Raw genomic sequence first — 23,059 nt, forward strand, 5'->3', positions numbered from 1 at the left:
ACCCACCAGCTTTGACAGTTACCAGCCCCGAGGCTGGCAAGCCCTCTGCTCTGCCGCAGTTCCCCGCACCAGCAGCTCTCCTGCCTCCACATTTCCCCAAAGCAGCACCTTGTCAGGTCCATGCACACTCAATTCTTGTATGGGCTCTGCTCCGCCATGGTGTGGGACTGTCCTGAAGCTGCTTCGCCTGCTAGGGCAGCACTTCAGGCACTCGCTGCTGCTCGCAGGAGAAGGGTGGCTTCAAGCCTGGGCTGAGTGTACGGATCGATGCCAAGCACTCGTTGCTTGCCTTAAGAGGAGGGCTTGGTGACAGCGAGTTTGTTCCGTCCGTTTGCATTTTGTCTTCCCCTCACTGACAGCAGCATCAGGTATGCATGCGCAGCCAATGCCAGGTTAGACTGAGGATCACTACCCCTTTGGAAGAGAAAGACGTCTTTATTTAACTGAAAATGAGCGCTAGACAGTAATGAAACTTGAGACAAAACGTCTGTTGAGTATAAAAGAAACCACTTTAGTCTACATTAATAACCTCATGATATGCAAATGTCAAACACTTCCAAGCTACAACCACCAAAACAACTTCAAGGTTCTTCCTGTGATGCCGCAGTGAGGATTCGACACCCTGGGCAAGTGGAGCCCAGCCTAGCTGCGGGGGGAGCCAGCAGCACGCTGGGGTTAAGCCCAGCATCCCACCGGGAGCAAGTGCCAGTGGCCACCTGCACACACTAAACCAGGTGTGCTTGCAGGGGCTCCCCTTCACCTAAAACATATCCCTGTAAAGTAAAGAAGCTCGGATTGCACACGTCAGCCTCAACGGCAGCCTTGCTGTCGTCAGTCAGCGTGTCACAGCACAGCCACCCTACAGCTCGGTTAAGCCCAAATGCTATGTTTATTGATGACTTCTAATATCGTGATACCTTGGTTCAGTAATTTGTGAAATACCTAAATATCGTTAAATATGTTTTTAAAAAAACCTAACCAGACTCTGGACTAAACAAGATGAACGGTCAACTAAAAAGTTAGAAGGGACGCTGTTTACATGAACACTTTCTTTAAAAAATATAATTGCATTTTCTTCCTTTTTCTTAAGTCAATTAACCACAGTGGTGAGACGTGCTCTCTTTCTCAGCTGTTACTGTGCAGCGTGCAGAGTTTGACTTCCCACATCACACCAGCCCTGCTGTAACCAAACTTAAAGGGACGACGTGCACCCACGTGCAGAATGGTGCTGCCTCCCCATCACGTGGAAAAGAGTTGTGTCACCACTGTGCGACTGGGCAGCCGAAAACCAGGAGTCTCTTGGTCAATGCCAGTATGCGGTTGGAAAGTCTTCCGTGTTCTAAATAGAAAAGTTCATAGGAAGCTGTGAACAAGATCAGTCCAGAGGAGTAAAACTCTTGTGTCCGTCCAAGTATCAGTCAATGTACTGTGATAGCCAGCGGAAGCCCTCGCCGTAGCCTTGCCTCTTCAGCACGCTGCACATAAACACCTCCATGGGGCGCGCATTCAGGTCTTTCAGTGGCACGTTTCCCTAAGGAAATCCAAAGGCAAATCAGAACGCGTCCTTGCTGTCCTCAGGGAAGAGTCACTGCCCTCTATGGAAACCTCTGTCTAGGGAAACCAATTTCTGCCCAGGGAATTTCCCCTCTCTGCTGCATCACAGCCCCTTTGCAAGAGGGACCCACCAGACTTTCAAAGCCAGAAGTGTGGGAGCATAGGTGTTAGAAACACTGAAGCAAATGGGTTTTGAGGCACAGTGTGATATACCTGCGATGCCTGGCAATGTGATATAAGAAGCAATTGTCACTGCATGCACAAGCTAGCACCAAGAGTACTACTAGCGGTTTAGTTGCAGTGTTTTACTGCCACCACTACCAGTATTCCTAATTAATTCTAACTGTACTGTTTGTAAACACTGAAAAAGTGATCAGATGGGTAATGGGATGGAAATGCAGAGCAGTGAAACCAGAAGAGCTAGACAACATGTTGACATACCAGCTTGACACCTAATCCCCTCATTGCTGCAGAGGTACTGTGTTTTGCACGTCTGGCAGTTTCAAAACTTGCCCAAGGGTGGTGGTGGTATTATTATTACTACTATTATTACTATTATTGTTGATTCATTTTGGGTTGATATTGTGGACAAATTCACAGTAACAGCTCAATTAGTTTCTGGGCTGAGCCTCATTCTGCAAGTTAACACACAAGCCCTCCCTTGCTTATGGACAATCTGGTATTGGGATCCCCCCTACCTTTCCCGTGGTCTGTCCATAGAGCCCAAAGATCTCCCGCAGCTTCTCCTCACTGATGGCCTCTGGTCTGTCGATTTTGTTACCCAAGATAAGGATTGGCACATTGGATATTGTTTCATCTGTCATTAGCGCCTGTGTGCAAGATGGAGGAAAAGTTAAATAGAGGCAGACAAAACCCTCATTATTTGAAGACAACATTTTTGTCTAAGCTCTGTGACCAGCAAGGGCTATTTTTTCATGCTACAGCACTCCTGTAGAGGGGAGTGTCTCTGGAAAGGTTTCTCAGAAGCCGGTCCTATCTAAACCCACTGGCTGTTTCAAAACTTCTTCAAAGGCCGCTCAAGAGCCTACAGTGATCATAGAATCACAGAATGGTCTGGGTTGGAAGAGACCTTAAAACTTACCCACTTCCAGCCCCGCTTGCACAGGCAGGGACAACTTCCACTAGAACACGTTGCTCGAAGTCCCACCTAACCTGGCCTTGAGGTCAACCCACAGTAAGGGCACACCAGCTTCTCCAGCTCTGTGAGAGGGTACTTATAAATCCGTATTTATCTGATCCCTGCATAGAGTCATGTGCAAGCTCCTACAAGCACACACTTTGCACGGCACATTGCTAGCGTAACAGCTGCACTGGAAGTGAAAATCCAAAGCACGAGACTCTCAAATTGTGCTGTGCACAAGTTTCAGCCCCCCCCCAAACTGTTACTTATAATTTAGCTATTCAGAGGTCTCGGGGAAGGAAAAAAGAAAGTACACTTACATTAAGTTCAACTTTGGATTCCATGAGACGTGAGTGATCCGCACAGTCTACCAGGAAGACGATCCCGTTGATGGCTGGCAGGTAGTTCTTCCAGACCCGGCGAGCTGGAACACAGAAGTAACAAAGACTGGCCCATAAGAACGATGCCTGAAACCAACGGGAAAACTACATCCGAACAGGAGCCACATTCTTTGTTGTGATTTCCTCAAGACAACAGAAGACCTCCTGGGTAAGGGTCTGGCTGAGGCTGCAGGCCAGGCAGTTCAAAAAGCCAGCTACACTCTGCTTTTGTAAGCAAGCTTTGGCAGCCAACATTAGGGTGTCTGTCTTCCAGTATTTCTATGTATTTTTAAAAAAGGCAGAAAAACTTTGCTTAGAACTAAAAATACTTCAGTCATGAACTGGCAGCATTTTTTTCCAAAGTGCCAGACTTAAGCAGAACTATTGAGCCATGAGACAACTGGAATCCTAGAGCAGGGAGGTTGTTTCCATATATTGCTCCACAAGTAATTTCAGGCAACGAATAATTAGGTACTGTTAATTGCCATCACCTTTCAGTATCACTTTTTGGTAGACGTTTCTTTCTTAAGATGGCTCGGGAACACTGTGTACATCAGGGGGCTTGAGCTCATTTGGTGCCTCCCACCCAGCAACTTCACTTTTACCTTGTTCATGTCCACCCAGATCAAAAGTCGTAAAGGTCATTCCAACAATTGTCAGCTCCTCTGATGCTGAAAAGTACAAATACACGCTGTGTTTCAGGAAAACGATGAAGCTGTCACAGAGAATTTCCTGGGGACTTGTGTTAACATCACACACTCTCCTCATATGAGATACCCTGCAGACTTCAGGAATTCCCTGCATTTCCCACAGAATTCAGCCCCTCTAATGGAGTAATTTCACAGAGTCATGAGCAGGAGAAAATAATTTCTCCCACTTCCCTACTTATGTACATGCTTACTAATCTGCAATTAGTATACCTTATTATACTTTCCCTTATAAACCCACTGCCGCCCAAGAGAGGCACATCATAATAGTTGAGCCATGCCAGTTATCAGGCTCTCCATTTTACACTTGAGAGGAAAACGCAAATCCACTTCAGCCCAGGCAATCAACATGCAACTGCAACCTCAGATGCAGGTTTAGGACTCTTAAAGTCTGTCTCCCCAGCGCAGAGCTACCGCTGAGGCACCTTGCGACACCATATCCCCATCACTAGAGAGGAAAACCCACACGACAAGGCAGACGGGGCTCCGCTGCTGGCAGACTTACTGGGATGTAGTGTTGGGACATGCTGACCCAGCCTGTCGTCTTTGAGCATGTGCAGCAGAGTTGTTTTGCCTGCATTATCCAAGCCCAGGAATACCAGTTTTCCAGACTTCTTGTACAAACCTGGAAGGAAAACAAGCAAAAAACACTCCAGCTTGATGCTGTTTGCATACAAACCCCTGTCTCAGGGCTATGCTGCCTCCTGTCCACATATAGGACTTCCAGCACAGGCACAGAACAGCAGGGAAAAAAAACCATACAGCTTGAACTGGCTTTTACCAGGGAAGCCCACAGTCATGTCTACAACAACAGATGTTTCCTAAGCTCATATTCCTAAGAGCAATGAATTCTTTCCTCACATACCCCCTAACAGAAGAGTGTGCAGCAAAGTACTGCTTATGTACAATGCTTATGGATGAGTATCTTGCCCCAAAGGAGTATTTAAATGTGAAAATTAAATAAACTTGTAAAAGACAGCAGCAAGTTGTTGAAGAAACAGTGCAAAGTGTGAAACAACAGATCATTTTCTTTAGATAAACTTGTTTGGTGTTAGCTTTTTTTTGTTCGCTTCCAGGTGAACAAAATGCTGTGGTACCTGCCACAGCAAAGTTCCCTTAGGTTTCCAGCAGAACTTTCTCTCATTCCTCACTACCACTGTGAGGTGTTCTGGATAGACAGCACCCTATCCCTTGGCAAGGACCTCCAACGGAATTCACAACTCTGGCACAAGGAGTTTCTCCATCACCCGCAGCCCAGGAAAGGGCTGCTCGTGCCACAGTGCAGCAGCCAGCCCAGCTGCAGAGGTCACCCTGGGCTGGGCAATGTTTTGGCCAGCACCTTCCCAAACAGCCTTCAGCCTAGATCAACTGCATTAGTCAGTGGCCAGCAGCTCTCCGGGGCATGTCATGGAACTGGTAGCTTGGTGTAGGAAGTGATCATTTGAGGAGAAGAAGCAAGCCAGAGAGCTACAGCAGTAGGGAAAGCTTGGGTGGAACTGGTGACCTTGGATGCCATGAGGAGGAAGACAGGGTTCCCTGGCTAGGTAGCACATCTGCCCGTGGCAGGACCCTGGGCTACACAGGGCTTTGGCATCAGCCTAGCTGCTCTTGCATTTGTAAATGGCAAGAGAAGGATTGAGTGGGAGGCCAACACCTCCAGATATTCTGAAAGTTTCTCCCCCTAGTGTAACATACTCTTTGCTGATTTGCAGCTTTCTTGTCAGACTTCATCCTAGCCAGAGCTACTGCACACTCCCAAAGAAACATTCTTTAATCACCAGCTCTTAAGGGATGCTGGCAAACGGGAGAAGCCAAACTGACCTAAGACCAGTGACCACAGCCCGAGCTGAGCTTTTTAACCCACATAATGTGGCATTACCTAGAAACTGCAGCACGCTGCTGAAGCCGTTGTAGAGCCATTCGAAAATGAAAGACATCGCTGAAGATTACTCGCCTGCGGGGACAAACCACGGTTACAGGGGTCGCAAGCCGGCGGCGTGCCCGCGCCGTGGGATGCTGCCACTTCGGAGCAGGTCCCGCTCCCCGCCATAGCTCCGGAGCCCGAGCGCGACCCGGCGGCAGGAGCGGTGACTAACACCCCCACCCCCCTGGCGGGCTCCCCTAACCCGGGCTTGGGGCGGCAGCAGAGACCGCGGCGGTGAGGGGCGGAGGGGGGAGGTTAGGGGAAGCGGCCCTGTCGGCAGCCTCAAGGGCGGGCGGCGCGGCCTAGCCCCCGCCCCGCCCCCGCCCTGCCTGCGTGTCACCCCCCGCCTCCGCTCTGAGCTCGTCCTGGCCCCAGCCGCCCGCGGGCTTCCCTCCCCCGGTGCCACAGGCCCCGCCGCCGCCGCCGCCGCTCACCGACGGCTGCTCCCGGGCCGCGGAGCCACCGACTCCCCTCCTCGGCAGCCGCCAGCTCCTCGCCGGAAATACGTCGTACCACGTCCCCCGCCCACTTCCGGCCCGGCGGCTTCGCCGCGCTGGCTTCCCACGTCGGCCGTGCGTCTGACGCCACGGCGCCGCGGGGCCGCACCAGGAGGCCGGGGGTTCGAGGCCGCCCCCGAGCGGTAACGCCAAGTTCTGGAGGAGCCAGTTTCGAGACCGGCCGCCGGCGGTCCTCGCACCCCCTCCTCCGGACGGGGGTCAGTCCCTGCGAGGGACACGGTACCGCATTAGCCGGTAACTCCCCCCCGTAATCCCCTCCCACCCTAACAGACGCCAGCAGAGAACCGAGGGGTGTGAGACTGTTACATGGAGGGAAAGGAGAGGGAACTCTGCAGTGCTGTTGCAGTAGTTTTTATTTCTAGCATCCTTACACGTACCAGGTGAGTGATCTTCAGTCAGGGTTTACAAAGTACACTGCACAACCATGCACAAGCAGGGTGGTGTGGTTCTATAAATTAGGGCTTCTAGCCTCCACCAGACCTCAGTGCAGCAGACACCGCACTGCTAGATACAGAATTCTAATCGGCAAAGACGTAGGCAATGGCTCCTTGGTGTTGACACTGAAGCTATGGTTTGGTCTGTTCCCAGATGTGGTGACTCCGTAGCACAAAGGACACAGCTGTCCCAGGCCTTAGTTTTTCTGGTAGTAGAACCACTTGTCAACTGTAAGGGTCAGAAAACACAAAACAAACCATGAGGGGGTTACTCCTTCATTAGCTACCCACTTTTAAGTAGTCATACAGCATGGCATGTCACCTCCAGTGCTCCTGTCAACAACTCCACCACCCAGCAAACAGGTTCGTGAGTGACCCTGCCTACATGGGTTTGTTTTGCTGAAGAAGCCACCCTCACTCAGGCTGCCACTGGGAGCACCCAGGCATGATTTAGTTCAGGTGAGCAGAGACAGCAAGCCAGAGCTAGCTTGGCTTCCCTTTGTCTCCCCAAGCCGAGACAAAGTCATTTTGCCTCCAACTCCCCTGTCTGCACAGAAGACATCAATTTCTTCATAAGTTTATTGCCCACAGAAAGACTGGAAATGAATGCCTAGCTCCTCTTTCTGCCACGCAACTGTGGATGCTCAATACCATCATTAGCTTGCCCTTGGGTCTTGTCCCTGCTACAGTGTCCAGACTTCCCGTACAAGGAACCCACCACAACCTCGCATGGAAGGAAAAGATGACAGCTGAGTGAGGATTCATCCCACAGCCATTGCATTGTTACAGAGTTGTGTAACTCTGCAACTGAAGTACTGAATGTGCATCCAATTTCTGCCTCTGTTCTGTGTGGGTAGGGAGTACTTCCCTTCCTTGGCTCACCTGCACTAAGGATACTGATGAAACCCATCTTGCAGAACCAATGAAACTGGTCTCCTGTTATCACTGCACTTCAGTCCTCTGCAGGGCTTTTTCAGGACAAGCTAACCTCTTCTGAAGCAAACAACTCCACCTCAGGTCTCTCTTACCGCTCATTTACCCACCTTGTGTACCCAAACAAAGGAGTAAGGCAACAACAGATGTTATTCAGGAATTAAACTGCATTACTGACACAAGTTAGGTCCAAGAAGGCCCTTTGTTTCTCCTGGTGCTAGAGCCAAATCCAGCCATCAGCTAAGACCCTCATTTTCCTACTGATAATTCCTTTGAGGAAGTCACCACTAAGTACTGGAATATAAATGTGGGTTTTGAGACTCACCTTCAGGTGGGATTGGGTTGGCAGCTTTAGACGGTGGTGCCTGAAACAAGAAGTGCATTAGCAGACAGCAGCTGCTGACAGAGGTTGAGCCTACACCCAAAGCTCACAAGACATCATTTAGAACTTCACAAGTCTTTAATGAGCACCATTTAAGATCTAAGCAGCATGAGCTGGTCTGTGGCAGCCAGCTCTGGTCAGCTGTAAGGGAGTAAATGAGTTCACATGCAGCACAAGTCCTGTCATCGCCACAGCCTCCTCATTCCACAGATGTCCTACATGCCAGAGGCACTCTGCTTTAAGCACAGGCTGCAGTGCCATCTGCTTTTCACTACAAGCAGTTACTGCTCCAACATCAATACAGCTGCAGGCAGCCTGCTTCTTTTTGAACCTACAACGTGATGGTGGAACAGAAGTACAAGAGACTCTCAGAAAACTTCTCTGAAGAGCTTTCACCTGCAACCAAAGGGAGGCAATGGGCCCTGGCTGGTGAAACATCCTCCATGAGGGCTGTACTTTCAAAACTTAAAAGTAATTTGGATGCCACCAGAGAATACAAGCACTTTTCAAACCAATGCAATGGCTTTGAGAGTCCCGCCAAGGCTATGGAGAGACTCTGGCTTCCAGTCACATTTCCATATACTGAGGCAACATTTGCATTTTGATTCTTCTATCCCAGTCCTCTAACACCTTTCAAGTTACCAGCAGCACATCACACATGTGGGGAGATGCAGTTAAGCCCTGAAACTGGACATGAGTTCTACACTGGGAACTTTAAGCTTTTCATTGCAAAGAATGCAAGGGCCCTGGCTACAAGGCTCTCAGGAATTAGCCTTCCTTTTGTCAGATGATGACCTGTACTGTGAAGCTCTTGGAAGGCCAAATATTTAAACCCTATCTGAACAGCTGGCAGCCGAGCTGAAGTTTAGCCCTTCATGCAAACTCTGGTTTGGATTCCATCTCCCAGATGACTTAAAGGCAAAGAGAAGCCTCTGGAGGAAAGTCTGGCTTGCTCCACATACATCCTATTCAATCAGAAACAGGTGCTGTTCTGAGCATACAATGCACTATTCACACAGAGAGGACAGTTAACCACACAAATAGTATTCTTTTGCCCAATACTAACATTGGGGTTAGGATACTCAAATCTGTACTTACTGCATCCACAGTAGCTTTTGCACACTCTTGACTACAGCAGAAGGGACTGCTGGACACCGTCAGGTTTGTGCTGGAAGAGATAGGTCAGTTGTGAGAATGTGAAAGCCAAGTCTCTCTCCCAAGAGTATTAAATAATGGAATATTAAGAATCACTGTTACAGTTGCCAAGTTGAAGGGGGAGGTCTGCAGAGACAGCCGGCAGCTAACAGGAAGCATAGCACCACTCAGAAAAGGCAGCTTTGGTGTTATTTGTTTAGGGGAAAGGAACGTGCAAAGTACCACAAGCATTAACCCACCAGTTGATTTCCCCTCCATCAGTTTTCTTTGCTATTAAAGCTTTCCAGTGTTCATGAGTACTTTTAATGACGTTCACAGCAAAATCCTAAAAGGTGAAGATGAGAACAAACATCATGTTATGGGGAAGCACTAGACCATCTTATCCAGACTATCAGTTACATGGAACAATGGGCCACTATTTGTAAGTTGATTTTAGATAGTTTCTGACTCTAGAAGGGACTCTTAGCCCTTTTCCATTACTGCACCATTCAGGAACAACAGCAACCTCCCAGCATACAACAGCTGAAACAACAGAGATTTACAACACAAACTGTTTTACTTTCAAGATAGGAGGATATGCCAAGGTCACCTAGTGAACTTGAGGCCAAAAGAAACTGAACACAGATATTCTAGTCTCAGGCCAGTGATATATTATTCAAGCATCTCCATTCTGCTGTCCTCCCTCTCAGTTTGCCTCCAGCAGTTAGCTGATCTCAGCATACCTGTGAGCTTTTTTCCACTCTGGGTCAATCATTCAACTGCTGTGCAGACCAACAGGAAGAGACATGCATCTACTCTAGCTTTGCAACTATTTCATAATGAATCTGCTTTCAAGCATATCACAGCTTTTTCCCTTAGAAGAAAAAGTGCTATATGCTCAAGCATTAACCTGTCAGCTGAAGAAGGAAGCACACAAAATCCTTTGTTTGCACCAACACCAGTAATAAATATCCTGGTTTGATACCATACAGAGCCAAGTAAAGCACTGCATAAATGTGCAAGGTTATTTGTGCCTATTTTACAATATGGCTTTGATTCTGGTTCCACCCATCCAGAGAGGCAGTGAGATGTCCCAGCCCACCCAAGCTACAGCTGTGCTAAAGCCTAAGGGGACAGGCCCACTCCTACATGACTTCCATTTCAGCCTCCCTTACCCTTTCCTTCCCAGGCTGGGCTTTGTAGGCCCTCCCCTTCTCTGCACCAACTCTGGAGCTCTGCGAGTTGAGTCACCTCACTAACACACTCAAGGCACAGCAGGACTGGCAAGAGGAAGGGTGCAGAGACAGGATTTCACCCACTCAGGAACCATAAGTTATCTGACCCAACCCAGAGAAGAGGCAGAGGTACAATGCTGCCACAGCAGAACCTTACTCAAAGGGTGTGAGGGAACATTTTATGCCTGAAGAAAGAGGCATTTTAACTTCTGTGCACTTCAACTTGCACCAGGCTGCAGTGGAACAAAGCCAGTGAGCAAGGGAAGCAAAGGGTGATGTCAAGCACCCTTGATCCAAAGCAGGAGCAAATAAACCTGGTGTTTTCCATCCTGGTTCTGACAGAGAGGCTCCCAGCCCTTAAGTGATCTCACATCAACGTCATCTAAAAGAAACACTGATAATATCCAACAGCAGCAGGTTGATAATGCTATGCTTTTTCTCCTAGTATTCCTGCAAGCACTAGGTTGGAAACAAGCTGAATGGTAGGCTGGAAAACAGCAGGAAGAATTAAGTCAACTATTAGCAGCCTCATAGAAACCCATTCTCTCAGCAACAGCTCATTCATGTCCCTAAGCTCAGTTTGTGGACGGGGTGCCTTTGCACGCTAACAGTAACTAAGAAAGGCAATGCTACCTTGTCTTTAAATTCGCCATTAAAAGCAAACTGGTTTTCTGGCTTTCCGTCAGGTACTTTGTATCTTCTGAACCAGTCCACTGTAGCTTCTAAGTATCCAGGTTTCATTCTTCTGACATCACTGATATCTAGCCAGAGAGAAAAGGTTTGTTAGCCAGATCTAGTGACAGAAGTTACTTAGCTACTCGCCTGCTCTTCTGAGCTGCCCCTCTTTCAGCCCCTCCCCAAGTAGCCTTTGCGACATTTCAGACAAGTTACAATAAAGACACAAAGTGGATATCTGCACAAGAAAGTTAGTGTTTCATATTCACAGTATATCCTGATTTCTCCCAGGAGCATGGACTCATTTCAACAGCTTTGATTAGAGACTTACTGGACAATCCCTTTCCTTCCACTCAGAGGACAGGCTTTACAACCACTCTCTTCAAGGTGCCAGGCTGTGCAGGAGGCAAATGATTTGGAATAAACAGTAAAATGTTTTGATATAGGACTGACAACATCCTGTTCTGCTGTCCTTCCAGTATCACAGCCGATTAATACCATGGCATAGAAGGATCAAGCCCACATCCTGATTTGAAAGTTTCCTACAGGCTCTCAACAAAGCCTGCTCCTCCCTCCTGTTACTTACCATTATAGCTGTCTGCTTCAGGGTCTTCAACATTGATAGCAATTATCTTCCAGTCTGTCTCACCCTCATCAATCAGTGCCAGAGTGCCCAGCACCTTCACTTTGATAACTTCTCCTCGAGAGCAGACCTGAAAGGACAAAGACGTTATTGTCTGTATTGATGCATCCAAGGAATGCACAAAAGGAGACTGCGCGAGCTATGAGAGTTCAGCAAGCAGTGGGTACCAGGAAATGAGGTATCACTTATCAGCAGTTCATAATCCTTGGCTCACATGGCTTGTGCTGTAAGACCTCATCAACAATCTCCAGAGACAGTGAAGGGAAAAAAATAACATTCTTAAAGTAGAGGAGGTAGGAACTGAATAATGTCTCTGGATAACTGACTTCAGAGACATTAATGACATATTTCAAAAGAGAGTTACCCTTTAGAACACATTACCTTGCTTCCAATTTCACACACATCAATTGGATCATTATCTCCACAGCAGCCAGTATTTTCATCTTTGTGACCTGGATCTTCCCAAGTCTGAAAAAAAAACCCAAACAAACAAACAAAAAAAAACCCTACACAAGTAAGAACTCTCCGGTTTCAAGAGGAAATGAAAAGCAGGTTTATTTCAGACATGCAACTGCCTCCAAAATACAGGTGATGGCCCACTTCACACAAGCTTTCAGATCTAGTGGTTGGGCTACTATTTCACTTGTGCCTGCAAGAGCAGTTTGAATCCAAACTAAAAGGTCTTATCTTGCCAAAGTAAACTGCTCCCTCCTACAGACAAACCATTTTTCAACAACTTTCCAGACTTCCTCCTCCATTGCACAGCTACATAAAGGTAAAGTTCACATCTATAAAGAACATTCATTGATTTGGCTGCCTGCCTATTCCTCTCGCTATTCATGTCTTAACAGAAGTTTCCTGAACTCCAGATAGCAGTCCAGAGACAGAAGACAGACAGGGTGGATTGTTTCCTTTCAATTAAACAATTAAAGACACGTTGTTACACTAGAGCAGTGTCAGGAATGCAGAGTCCCATACCCTGGGCTACGCAGTGTCCTATTGCATCTCACCTAAAGTGGCAAATATAAGCTGAAAGACAGGATTCCAGAAGGCATGTCAGCTATGCCTCCAAAAATAATAGCTGCTTAAAACACACTTCTGATCAGGAGCAAAAGGACACTGTGACTGCTTGCACTGTAAGGAGCATCTACCTCTAAGGCTATTGAGATATAAAAAGATGCAATGTTTTTTCCAAATTTCTGCATGCCAGGACACAACTGAAGTAGTCAAAACCTTGTGATGCATCCAGAGCACTCAGGAAGATGTACTGAAACCTGGGTGGTGCTGAAGGACTCTTCACAATCGCCATCACACTTCTCTGCAAGGAAGCGTTCAGTCCCTTGTCCTTGGTGCATACACAACTTTGAATCACTAACACATGACTGAGTAAGGCTTCAAAAGCTGCAATTCTGTACAAAAAAAAACTGGCTCCAGAATCCATCCAAGTAGGAAGCAATTCAACTTTGAAACACCATCTTAACCCACTTGAAGGAAACACTTGATATGCACAGCTATCAAGACTACAGCTATGAAATTCAGCGTGTTGCCCTGTGAACTGTCACTGAGAATTTATTTCTCTAAAGGAAACTCAAACCTCAGTGAACATCAGAGGCAAACAGCCTTGCTCAAAGGTCCTCTTTACCTAAGAGTCACCAGCTAGCTAAGAGCATATATCCAGGTGTCACCATCTGTCAGTCCCACCTTACCAGCTGTTTCAGAGAAAGTACGTTTGTGCACAGTCTTAGGGCTTTTGGGTGCCTTTCTGCCACTCAGAACCAACACTGAGAACAGGGCATGCACTACCACCCAACAGGTCAATACATTAGTCTAGCTGTGTGTTTTAGACCCTGAACAATAAGAGGGGCAGAAATGGGAAAGATACAGTCTTCAGATCTTTGTGGCCCACATCCAAAGCCTAAAACAATCAGCTAATTCACTGCAAGAAGAATCTTCTGTAAAGATTAAGCCTAAGGGCTGTACATTGAGATTATGTACCATTAGTTTAAAACTTTAGCTCTTTATGCTTCACCAGGCAGGCACTGAGGGCATTGCATTGCCAGATGCTCAGTTCCTTCCTTGATCCAAAGACAAGGACCTTCCAGCTACTGTCCAACCAAACTGCCAGGTGGCCAAGGAGAGGCGCAACAGTTGTTCATCCTCAAACAACTTGTTCACAGCATGAGCTACTAACCTAACTCTTGAGATTTCTACTTAAAAGCACCCCCGCTTTCTTAACAAGTTCTCTTCATTATCAAGACTATATATTCAGCTACAAATGCTACGCTCCAGATCAGACTCTCAGCCAACCTTTTGCTCATTAATGTAGTGGTAGTCACAGACACACACAGTCATCCTCCCTCCTCCCAAGCAGAAAGGATGAGCCACCCAGACCAATCATAGTACCTGTGGAATAGCACCATAATTCCAGATATAACCTTTATGGGGAAACACGTTAGCTACGTAGCGTAGTTTTCCTTTCTTCACATCTTGCTTAATTGGGTTTAAAGGATCCTTTGTTGCAATCTGAAAGATAAGTTACAGAAATCTCTCCACTCTGCTCTAAGAAAAAACAAGACTTCAATTATGTTTTTTTAATGAAGCTGGCCACTGACAAGAGACCAGGAGCTGACCCTGAAGTCTACAGCAGATATTGAATAACTCAATTTCCTGTTGCATTGCCATCTCCTGGGATATAGTTTTCAGCAGACTTACAAACATCAGAAACACATGGGGTTGAGAGCCAGAAGATGCTGCTTTAATCAGAAGTCACAGAAGACTACTAAGTTATTGTAACTTCTGCAAGTCTCAGACTCCATACTAAACCTTTAGCATCAAGGAAGTATTTACACGAGAAGTTAGAAACCACTCAGATTCACAAGGTGGAAGTAAGGAGGAGAAAAATCAGCAAAGCCAAAGATTATTACACTAGTCAGCTCAAGCACTTAGCTAGGAACTGTAATATAATTACCTCCATTTTAGCATTTGTCCATCGAGGTACTTCCACAACCATATTGAACACATTCTGAAGAAAGCAAAATATCAGTGAATGGGAAGGAATCTCAAGACCACACTTTAAACTAGGGACACATATAAGTAAGCATGACAGCCAATTCACATGAAAACCATAAGCTTTCCCTCCCAGTGCCAGTTTTGATACAGTTGGTAGGAGTAAACCATCTAGTTAATAACATGGGTACCTATGTACTATTCTCACCAACAGAGAACATTACTCCCCAATATTCTAGTTTGTCTTGAAGCAGGGAAAGATGCATGAGCTTGTCCACTCCAAATTGACACTCCTATAAAAGCAGACCTTGTTAGGAGCATGGTGCAAGGATAAAGATGTAGGGTAGAAACAGAACCACATCTTGCAGTACCTAGTTTACAGGCGATACTTGATAACATCTACTGTTGACTCCAGCTGGGCTGAGAGGACTTTCAAGAGTTCAATGTCAACCTCCTCCTCAAGGAAACAAGCTTCTCCATGCTTGAACCTTAACATTTGCTGTTTGTAGAGATTACAGCTTTTAACAAAAAGTCAAACCTTGCTCTCTAGCATTAGCAAGGTTTCTAATCCCCACGTTAAGCACTATTATTAGCCTTACAAAGCCCCTCAAACCTGTATCGTGCCATAATTAAATTGTTATTGTGCAACAAGTGCTGTTACATCACTGACTTTGCCCACACCTTTTCCTAACACAAGTTTATTACATCCCTTAATTGCAGGGGGTCACTGTTCATTTGCAATCTCTATGTGAAAAGGTATATACTATTTTTATTTATAAGTAGCTTGAGGAAAGGAATGAGGTAATTATAACTGGCTAGGCAGGGTGCTTATGGCCTCGCAGGCAAGAAAAGATAACTTGGGGGTACATCTCTGTTAGGCTTGCAGCTTTCCAGCAACTGGTCTTACAAATCTGCCTTGGTCCAAGAGACCCAGTAAGTAGCCCAAGGTCATCCCTTCGCAATGCCAAGACACACAGGTACAGATGAGGTCAGCACATCCGAGCCCTAGACTGAAAAAAAACCAACCCCACCCTGCAATCCTCTCAGTGTCTTAGAAGTCTAAGGATAAAGATCAAGGAGCCCAGACAGGATAAAGCAACCTTTTGCTCCTAGCTGGGCTTCCTACCTTAGCTGGCAATGAACCTACTAAATAACAAGTAAAATCTCTGCAGAGAGTCACTTCAGCAGCAGAAAGAGGTCTAATGTGACCAGCACTATTGTGTAACTTCAGGGACTGACCTTCAGTGATTCTTGCTTGGCTTGGCACTGACATGCTGGAAAGCACTACTAAGCAACTGAAGTGAACCCCAGCAATTCAGTTTCCTTGTTAAGTGTTACCAGTCCAAGGAAACCATCCTCACCCCTATGCTCACTCCCCTGCGCTTTCCTCCCCTGTTCTGTGTCTGCAGAGTGTAGTGTTACCTGGATTTGCCTTGCCTGAGTTACCTTTCAGATACCTGCTTTTGAAAACTGCTTTCTCAGTCAGCCACTGAAACTGCTTCACCACTGTCCTTGATGATTACAACCTGTCTTTTCCCTTCTGAGCAGGCAAAAGCCACATTAGGCTTTCCAAAGCAAATTCTGACAATACCTGCACCTCAAAGCTCAATCGGGTGCTTTTTAGAGGTTCATTTCTCAGTTCTGCATACTCTTTTCCTTTCCCATATCTACTCTGTATCTCCAAATTACACCAGGAACAGTTCATCCACCCCGTTTCTCAAACTGCACAGATTTTTAGCATGTGTTAAAAGGAGAAATGAGCTACAAAGGTAAGGAATATAGTCGGAGAGCCCTGACAAAGCAGTCAGTAAAAACTGAAACACAGCCGTTTCAGCTTCCTAGAGCTGGGGCACTTAGGCAGTGATTCAGAACAGCCTAATTTGTCTAACCACCAGCTGAGGGAAGGATGTAAAAGCCCTGCAACATTGCACTTTTTGTGCGGCAAGAGGTTCCCAAGAGCTGCTACAGCAAAAATTTAACATCCCTGCCTTCTGATCAGCAGCTGATTATAAAGTGGCTTTACTGCAGTCAAAACCCAAGCCTGAAATATCACCCATGGGCGTGGATGTAGGTATTTAGCTGAAGAGAAAACTGATTCTTTTAACCCAAAACCCTTTCATGTGGCCTCATGGGCAAATTCAAGACAACCACTCGTATCTCAGACACAAACATGAGAATCAGATCACCTGCTCTCTTCTCCTACATCGCTCTACCCGAAACAGAGGTAAAGTCTTTGCAAGATCTGACGATGCTTCTGTTAGGTGCTCCTGCCAAGAAGCAGTGCAACGGGCCGGGAGCGTCCCCCAGGTACTCCAGGCCCGCAGGACCACTCTCCTAGCGGAGCACCGATACACCACCGCTCACACCCAGCGCTCCAGCGGTCTCCCTTGTCACGGGAGGGACAAGCCGACGAGGCCGCAAGAACTACCGAGTGCTCTTCGCGCCGGGCCCTCTCCCCTTACCTTGCCGGCATCCGCGTAGATGGGGATATCGTGGAAGGGGGAGATGTAACACCCGGCGGCATCCTCTGCAAGGCAAAAGGGCGCGAGTCAGGCGCGGCCTGAGGGGGAAACTTCACATTGTGGAGGAGGCGCACCTCAGCCCCCCAACCCTCACCCCGGGAGCACGGGGACAAGGAAGGGGACAAGGAAGGCGGCGGGGACTCACTGAAGAAAAGCCGGTACTCCAAGCTGTGAGGCGCGGCACGCCCCTCCACGCTGTACCCGGCCATGCTTGCCGCGCAGCCCGCCGGTTACACACTGCGCAGACGCGCTGCGCCGCGCCCCCCGGGCTCAGGGGGTGGCCACTGCGCATGCGGCAAGGTCGTTGCACGTACTCCGCCCCGCGCCACGCGGGCCCGAGCGTCAGCGGCTTACGGCGTGGTGGAGGGGCAGAGGAGTGGCGCGGAGTCTCGTGGCTAATGTCGTGATAGAGTATGTCGTGGTTCTCCATGTCGCGAGACAGCCCATTCTCCCCATGGCCTGGCATTCCTCAGGGAACTTGGCTGGTACCCCCCCCTTCTACCCCCAATCTGTCATGGTGGTGGTGCGGAAAGCAGAGGAGCAAAAGGCAGGGATGTGGCATCAGCAGGATGCGTCTTTATTTCAGTGACTCACGGCCCATAGAATCACGGAACGGTGTGGGTTGGAAAGGACCTTAAGATCATCTAGTTCCAATCCCCCTGCAGGGATGCCTCACACCAGACCATGTTGCCCAAGGCTCTGTCCAACCTGGCTTTGAACACTGCCAGGGATGGTGCATTCACTACTTCGGGCAACCTGTTCCATGATGTGGAGAAGCCCCCTATTTCCCACCCTGCAGGCCCTTGGTGCCGTGGCTGTTCAGCTGTCCCATGCATGGACACCGGTGCGGCGTGGTGCCAATGGCCCTGACTCAGAGGCAGGTGGTGAATCACTGGCCTGTGCATGCATGAAGACACGGTTGTGGGCACCAAAGAAGATCCCATGGTTCCTAGAGGTGTAGGGACCATGGTGGTGGTGATGGTGATGGCAGTGGAACGAGCAGATGGGGGCTCTGAAGGCCTCCTGGAAGCCCCGTCGGAAATTCTCATTGAAGTAGCCGTAGATGATGGGGTTGGCGCTGCTGTTGAAGAAGGCCAGCCAGTGGGCGAAGGGAAAGACGTAGACGGTGACGAGGCGGAGCTGGCCTTCACTCAGCTGGCCATAGTCCGTCAGCAGCATCAGTGTCCAGAGGGGCAGCCAGGAGAGAGTGAAGAAGAGGGCGATGATGATCAGCATGTTGATGACCTTGGCCTTCCTCCGGGAGACTTTCCTCCCCTCTGGCTCATCTTGGCCATGGGCAGGTGCCACTGACTTGAAGAGCTTGAAGGCAATGCGGGCATACATGACAACGATAAGGGCAAGGGGGGCCACATAGATGTGGGAGAAGAGGACAGTGGTGTAGATCCTTCTCATCCCCGTCTCAGGCCAGGCCTCCCAACAGGAATAGAGGGGGTAGGAGTTATTATAGGTGTCCACCATGAAGTGGTGCTCCTCCCTGGTGACAGTCAGGGTGATGGCAGCAGGGCACATGATGAGCAGGGCTAGCACCCAGATGATGGCGATGGTCACCAGGGCTTTCCTCAGTGTTAGCTTCTGCCGGAAGGGGTGGACAATGCAGCGAAACCTGTGGGAGGGCAGGCACTGGTGGCTTTGGGCACCCAGTGGGATGTCTCTGAGGAAGGAGGGTAGCCAGGACCCAGGGGTGGGAGGGGAGGATAAGGTGGGTTTCTGTTTACATATGGCTTTTGGTGACAGAGATAGGTTGGGATCTCTCCAGATTTAGTGTTTTCAGCTCGAGGTGGGGAAGGACACCATGCTGGGATTCTCCATGGGTAACTTTGTGGTCCTCCTGGAGATCTGGGACACACTCCTGATGTCCCCAGGAGATTTCCCATGATGGAAACCATGTGGGATACCATAACACTCTGGAGGTGGCTAGGACCCCATGTCCCCACATGTTCATGCCAACATACCTCTCCACAGCGATGGCCACGAGCGTGAAAACAGAGGCGGAGACAGACATGCCCTGCACGAGGCCACTCATTTTGCACATGGTGTTGTCAAAGGGCCAACCTGTGAAGGGACACCTTGGAGGCTGTAGGTACCTTTGGCTTGGACAATTACATCACCAGCTCCCTCCAGATGTCTCCATATACTGTGTTGTTGCTGGGGGTTGCTAAATCCTGCTCCTAAGGGGAGGGTTGTGTTTTGGCTCATACAGGGGTGGCCTTTAGCAACAGATGCTTGGGGAAAAAAAAACAAAATTGGTAAAAAAGATGCATGTTACATTTCTTAGAAGCTCAAGAAGCATGGTAGTTGTAATTTCTCTTACCCTTATGTAGGGCTTGGGGTGTTTTCATGAGGACTGACCTCATGATCCTCAATCAGAAGGGCTTTTGTCTTGTTTCTTGATCCCAATGCTACGGTGTTGGCAATAAATAAATCACACCCCATATAAATAAATACAGACTCTGTCCTGTGCCCAGATACTGCTGTGGTTAAACTCCACCAACTGTGCCACTGTCACCTTTTATCTTTGTAAAGGTCAACGGGCAGAGCTGAGCCAGCACAGGAGAAGATCGATGCAAGAAGAGGGTGTTTTTTTTTCAGGGTTGCTTGATAGAGAGTGGCCAAACTTTAAATAAATTTGTAAATGTGGCATTAAGGTCACTTATTTTGCCAAAAAAGACCAAAACCTCAAAGAAAAAGGTTTTCCTCCCCCTAAAATAGTAGCTATAAGTGAAATTATACCTTTCATCAGAAGTGGTTGAGTGGCCACCACCTGCCCTCCTCATCTTCAGCAAAAAAATCACCCACAGGGTGGCCTCATGTGCGGGGCGCAGAAGGTGGGTGATGTTCCCCACCATTTTCTCTCCCCCCTGTTTTTGTCTTGCCCTCCTCTACTCACCTGTGATGAGGTTGTCCACCAAGGTGGTGGGCATGCAGAAGATGCCCACCAGCAGGTCACTGATGGCCAAATTGAGTATGAACACGTTGGTGACTGTCCGCATCTGGCGGTTCTTCATCACGATGAAGCACACCAGGATGTTGCCAATCACGCACATGAGGAAAATGAAGCTGTAGGCCAGGATGAACATAGCAGCCACGGGGGAGGAATGCTGGTAGTACGCCAAGAAGGTGTAGTTCTCCCTCGGGAGGTGGCTCTCACTTGTGGTAGAGTTGGGCCAGCTGCCATTGGAAGGGCCTGGGGGAAGGAAGGCAGCACAGCAAAGCTGGGAGAGGATAAAGCGATTATGCTTTATCACATGGAGGTGGGTTTCCATATTTGCACCAGTGTCCAGCCTGGCTGGGACATCACTGGCTGGGACATCACTGGCTGGGACATCACTGGCATCATCTCAGTGGCCCAACAAGTCTCCTCCTCCTTGGGTTACACAGCCCATCCCAAGGTCCTGCAGCACCTCCTCTGAAGCATTATTTTATATCATTAGTATTTTATATCATTATTTTAATGAGGAATTAAAGCAGCACAGAAGACATCCTGTTCTCATGGGATTTTTGTAGGGATAATGCAGGGAAGAGAAATCCGTGTCTTGACACTGCAATGCTCTGGCAGTGTGGGAGCTTTATCTGTGTGGGTCCCTAGTACAGCCAGCCTGGGAGCATCCCTACTCCTGGGTGTCTGCTGCTGCTTCTCCTTGTGCTTATGAGGTCTGCAATGTGAGATCCCCTAAAATCTTCTCCCCAACAAAGCTCCAGTACCCAAGGGAGAGGGGCTGGGGAAGGGAAGATCCTGTCATCCCCTTACATATAAAACAATAATTATACATAATTATGATGGTTATCTGGGACCCTAAGAGCTTCTAATGGAAAGGGGGTGACATTTTGTCACTACAGGTTTAACAGGGGGAGCTGGTCTGTGCAGCACCCACCCTTGGGTTTCCCTGGCTTTACGCAGGCAGGGACACAAGAGGATGCCGCGCGCAGGCAGGAGCTGCCTGCAGTGATGACTTGCTCCAGGCAAACCCAGGCTGCGATTTTAAGACAATAAAAGGAATATTTTTACTTTAAGGCTCAGCCTAACTACCGGCACATCAGCACTGCTCTGAGAAAGCACTGCAAAGCTACTGCATGATGGGTGGCTGTATCATCTCCCGAGCCCTGTGCCGGTGCTCAGCTTGCCATCCAAGATGCTTTTCCCAGCTGCTGGGACCACTTGCTTCTCTTAAGGCTCTGTCACACAGGGGTTGCGCTGCCTGGGTAATATACCACTGTTCTGGGTGCAGGCTTCAGCCAGTACATTTCCAGCAGAGCTTCAGAAAGGTGCCAGAGGGGTTTGCAGCACCAGCCCAGAAGGAGCCTCTCAGAGAGGCAAGGAAACATCAGGGCTATTGGAACAAGATGCTTCAGCTGGTCAGCATCAAATGCACCCACATAAACTGGCTTCTTTAGCAGAAGTAATAGCAAAGACTCTAATGAAATTGCCTGAATCCTGTAATATTAAGCCTGAAACTTTGCTGGACTTCATCTCTTTGGGCTACAGTGTCTTACAGCATTAGTGGGAGGTGGGTATCCTATGCATAAAAAATCACAGGCAATTTCAAAAGCGAGGTGGAAGATGAGGAAAAGAAAATAAGGGGCTGCCAAGTGCCCGGGTTGGTGCTGGATAGATGGAGACATCCTCCGTTCGGCGCTGACGTCTGGGATGCGGTGACGAGGAGAAGGGGGGACACTGGCCGGGGGGCTATGTGTCACCTGTCTCCCTGCTTGGCTTAGGGAAACCACCACAGGGAAAGACTGGGATGATGGAATAGGGGTCGGAAGGGAGGGGGGAGCGGGAGGTGGAAGAGGCTGGACATCTGTTTGAAATGAATGAAAATAGATCGGATCTTGGTACTCACCTCCACTGTCCCAGCCCGGCTCCGGGGGCTGCATCGCCGGCATGCAGGCAGGGGGGGCCTGCCGCCAGGGGAGCTTGCGGAATTTGTCCCCGTTCCTCCTCCAGTCCCCCTCCCGGAGCCGAGCTCCGGTGCCGGTACCGCGCTGCCGCTGGTGCCGCCGAGCCGGTTGCGGCTGCTCGGCGGCTGCAGAGGAGGGGGGCGGCGGGGGGACAACCTCCCATCGCCATGGATACCGGGGTACGCACACCCCACCCCCACCCCCGCCCGAGGCAGCGGGAGGGGAGGCAAGGAGAGAGCTGGAGCAGGTTTGGTCCAGGGGGAGGGTCGGGGTTCCCCCCGCCACCCAGAGGTTCCCACGCTGCTGCTGGCTCCCTCTCCTCCAGCTGATGCCAGCTCCTGCCTGCCCCGGGGGGAAAACACGCTGGGAGCCCCAGTACGAGTTGGGAGGACCACTGTTCTCCCCTCTATGTAAATCACCCACACAGTGGGGAAAAGCAGGATGATCCTCTGGGATGCTGGTCCCAGCCCAAAGCTGCTCTGCTCGACTCCAGGCCCTCTGTCATTGGCAACATCAACAAATCCCCTCTTACCATGGTCTTTTACCAAAGAAGATTGGGTTTGGCAACTCTAGAAGTCAAATATTTACAGGAGCAACCATTCCTACCTGCCCCCCACCAGCCCACACTATTGGGGAGCGTTTATCCCTCAAAAAAAACAAAGGAGTAAGCACGAGAGATGTTTAAACAAGCCATTTCGAGGAAACACCTGCAGTTTCTCCCAGGAGGTGTTTTGCAGGCTGTCAGCTGTAAGGGATACCAGCATGCTTGGCAGTGGCCTCCCCACCACCAAGGAGCCGCTCTCTCTGGACCACATCCTGAACCCCACAGGCTGTTTCTTCCAGGGAGAGAAAGTGGCACATCTTAAAGACCCACAGTACCCAGGATGTGGGTGCATGCTTCTGGGGACACCCATGGGGTGAGCAGTGTGTGGAGATCCACTGGAACTGGGT

The 23,059-nt window shown here is 48.9% G+C and overlaps 3 protein-coding genes across 6 annotated transcripts; all 3 read right to left on the reverse strand.

Annotated features, from left to right (window-relative positions):
* Positions 1-415: 415 nt before the first annotated feature.
* SAR1A (secretion associated Ras related GTPase 1A) lies at positions 416-6,284 on the reverse strand. The gene is made up of 7 exons (XM_062611606.1): positions 6,141-6,284; positions 5,662-5,736; positions 4,288-4,407; positions 3,681-3,746; positions 3,016-3,119; positions 2,253-2,384; positions 416-1,531 (listed from the first exon to the last, which is right to left on the reverse strand). Exons 2-7 carry the CDS (start codon positions 5,717-5,719, stop codon positions 1,415-1,417), a joined length of 597 nt encoding a protein of 198 aa, XP_062467590.1. The 5' UTR covers positions 5,720-5,736; positions 6,141-6,284; the 3' UTR covers positions 416-1,414.
* A 275-nt stretch (positions 6,285-6,559) lies between these two features.
* On the reverse strand, positions 6,560-17,475 carry PPA1 (inorganic pyrophosphatase 1). The gene is made up of 11 exons (XM_062611607.1): positions 17,334-17,475; positions 17,129-17,193; positions 14,629-14,682; positions 14,064-14,183; positions 12,042-12,128; positions 11,604-11,730; positions 10,976-11,103; positions 9,368-9,453; positions 9,072-9,141; positions 7,917-7,956; positions 6,560-6,887 (listed from the first exon to the last, which is right to left on the reverse strand). Exons 1-11 carry the CDS (start codon positions 17,395-17,397, stop codon positions 6,856-6,858), a joined length of 873 nt encoding a protein of 290 aa, XP_062467591.1. The 5' UTR covers positions 17,398-17,475; the 3' UTR covers positions 6,560-6,855.
* A 294-nt stretch (positions 17,476-17,769) lies between these two features.
* Positions 17,770-22,625, reverse strand: NPFFR1 (neuropeptide FF receptor 1). 4 transcript variants are annotated; one of them, XM_062611609.1, is made up of 4 exons: positions 22,051-22,625; positions 20,097-20,393; positions 18,925-19,261; positions 17,770-18,812 (listed from the first exon to the last, which is right to left on the reverse strand). In XM_062611609.1, exons 1-4 carry the CDS (start codon positions 22,091-22,093, stop codon positions 18,008-18,010), a joined length of 1,482 nt encoding a protein of 493 aa, XP_062467593.1. In that variant the 5' UTR covers positions 22,094-22,625; the 3' UTR covers positions 17,770-18,007. The 4 variants fall into 4 exon arrangements, with proteins under 4 accessions (XP_062467593.1, XP_062467595.1, XP_062467594.1 ...); XM_062611611.1 differs by having other exon boundaries at positions 19,162-19,261; positions 22,051-22,623; XM_062611610.1 differs by lacking the exon at positions 22,051-22,625 and having other exon boundaries at positions 19,162-19,261; positions 20,097-20,496.
* Positions 22,626-23,059: the final 434 nt, after the last annotated feature.

The sequence above is a fragment of the Pezoporus occidentalis genome, unplaced genomic scaffold, assembly GCF_034315485.1.
Source record: "Pezoporus occidentalis ecotype Australia unplaced genomic scaffold, CSIRO_AGI_Poc_V1 ctg155, whole genome shotgun sequence".
Lineage (NCBI taxonomy): Eukaryota > Metazoa > Chordata > Aves > Psittaciformes > Psittacidae > Pezoporus > Pezoporus occidentalis.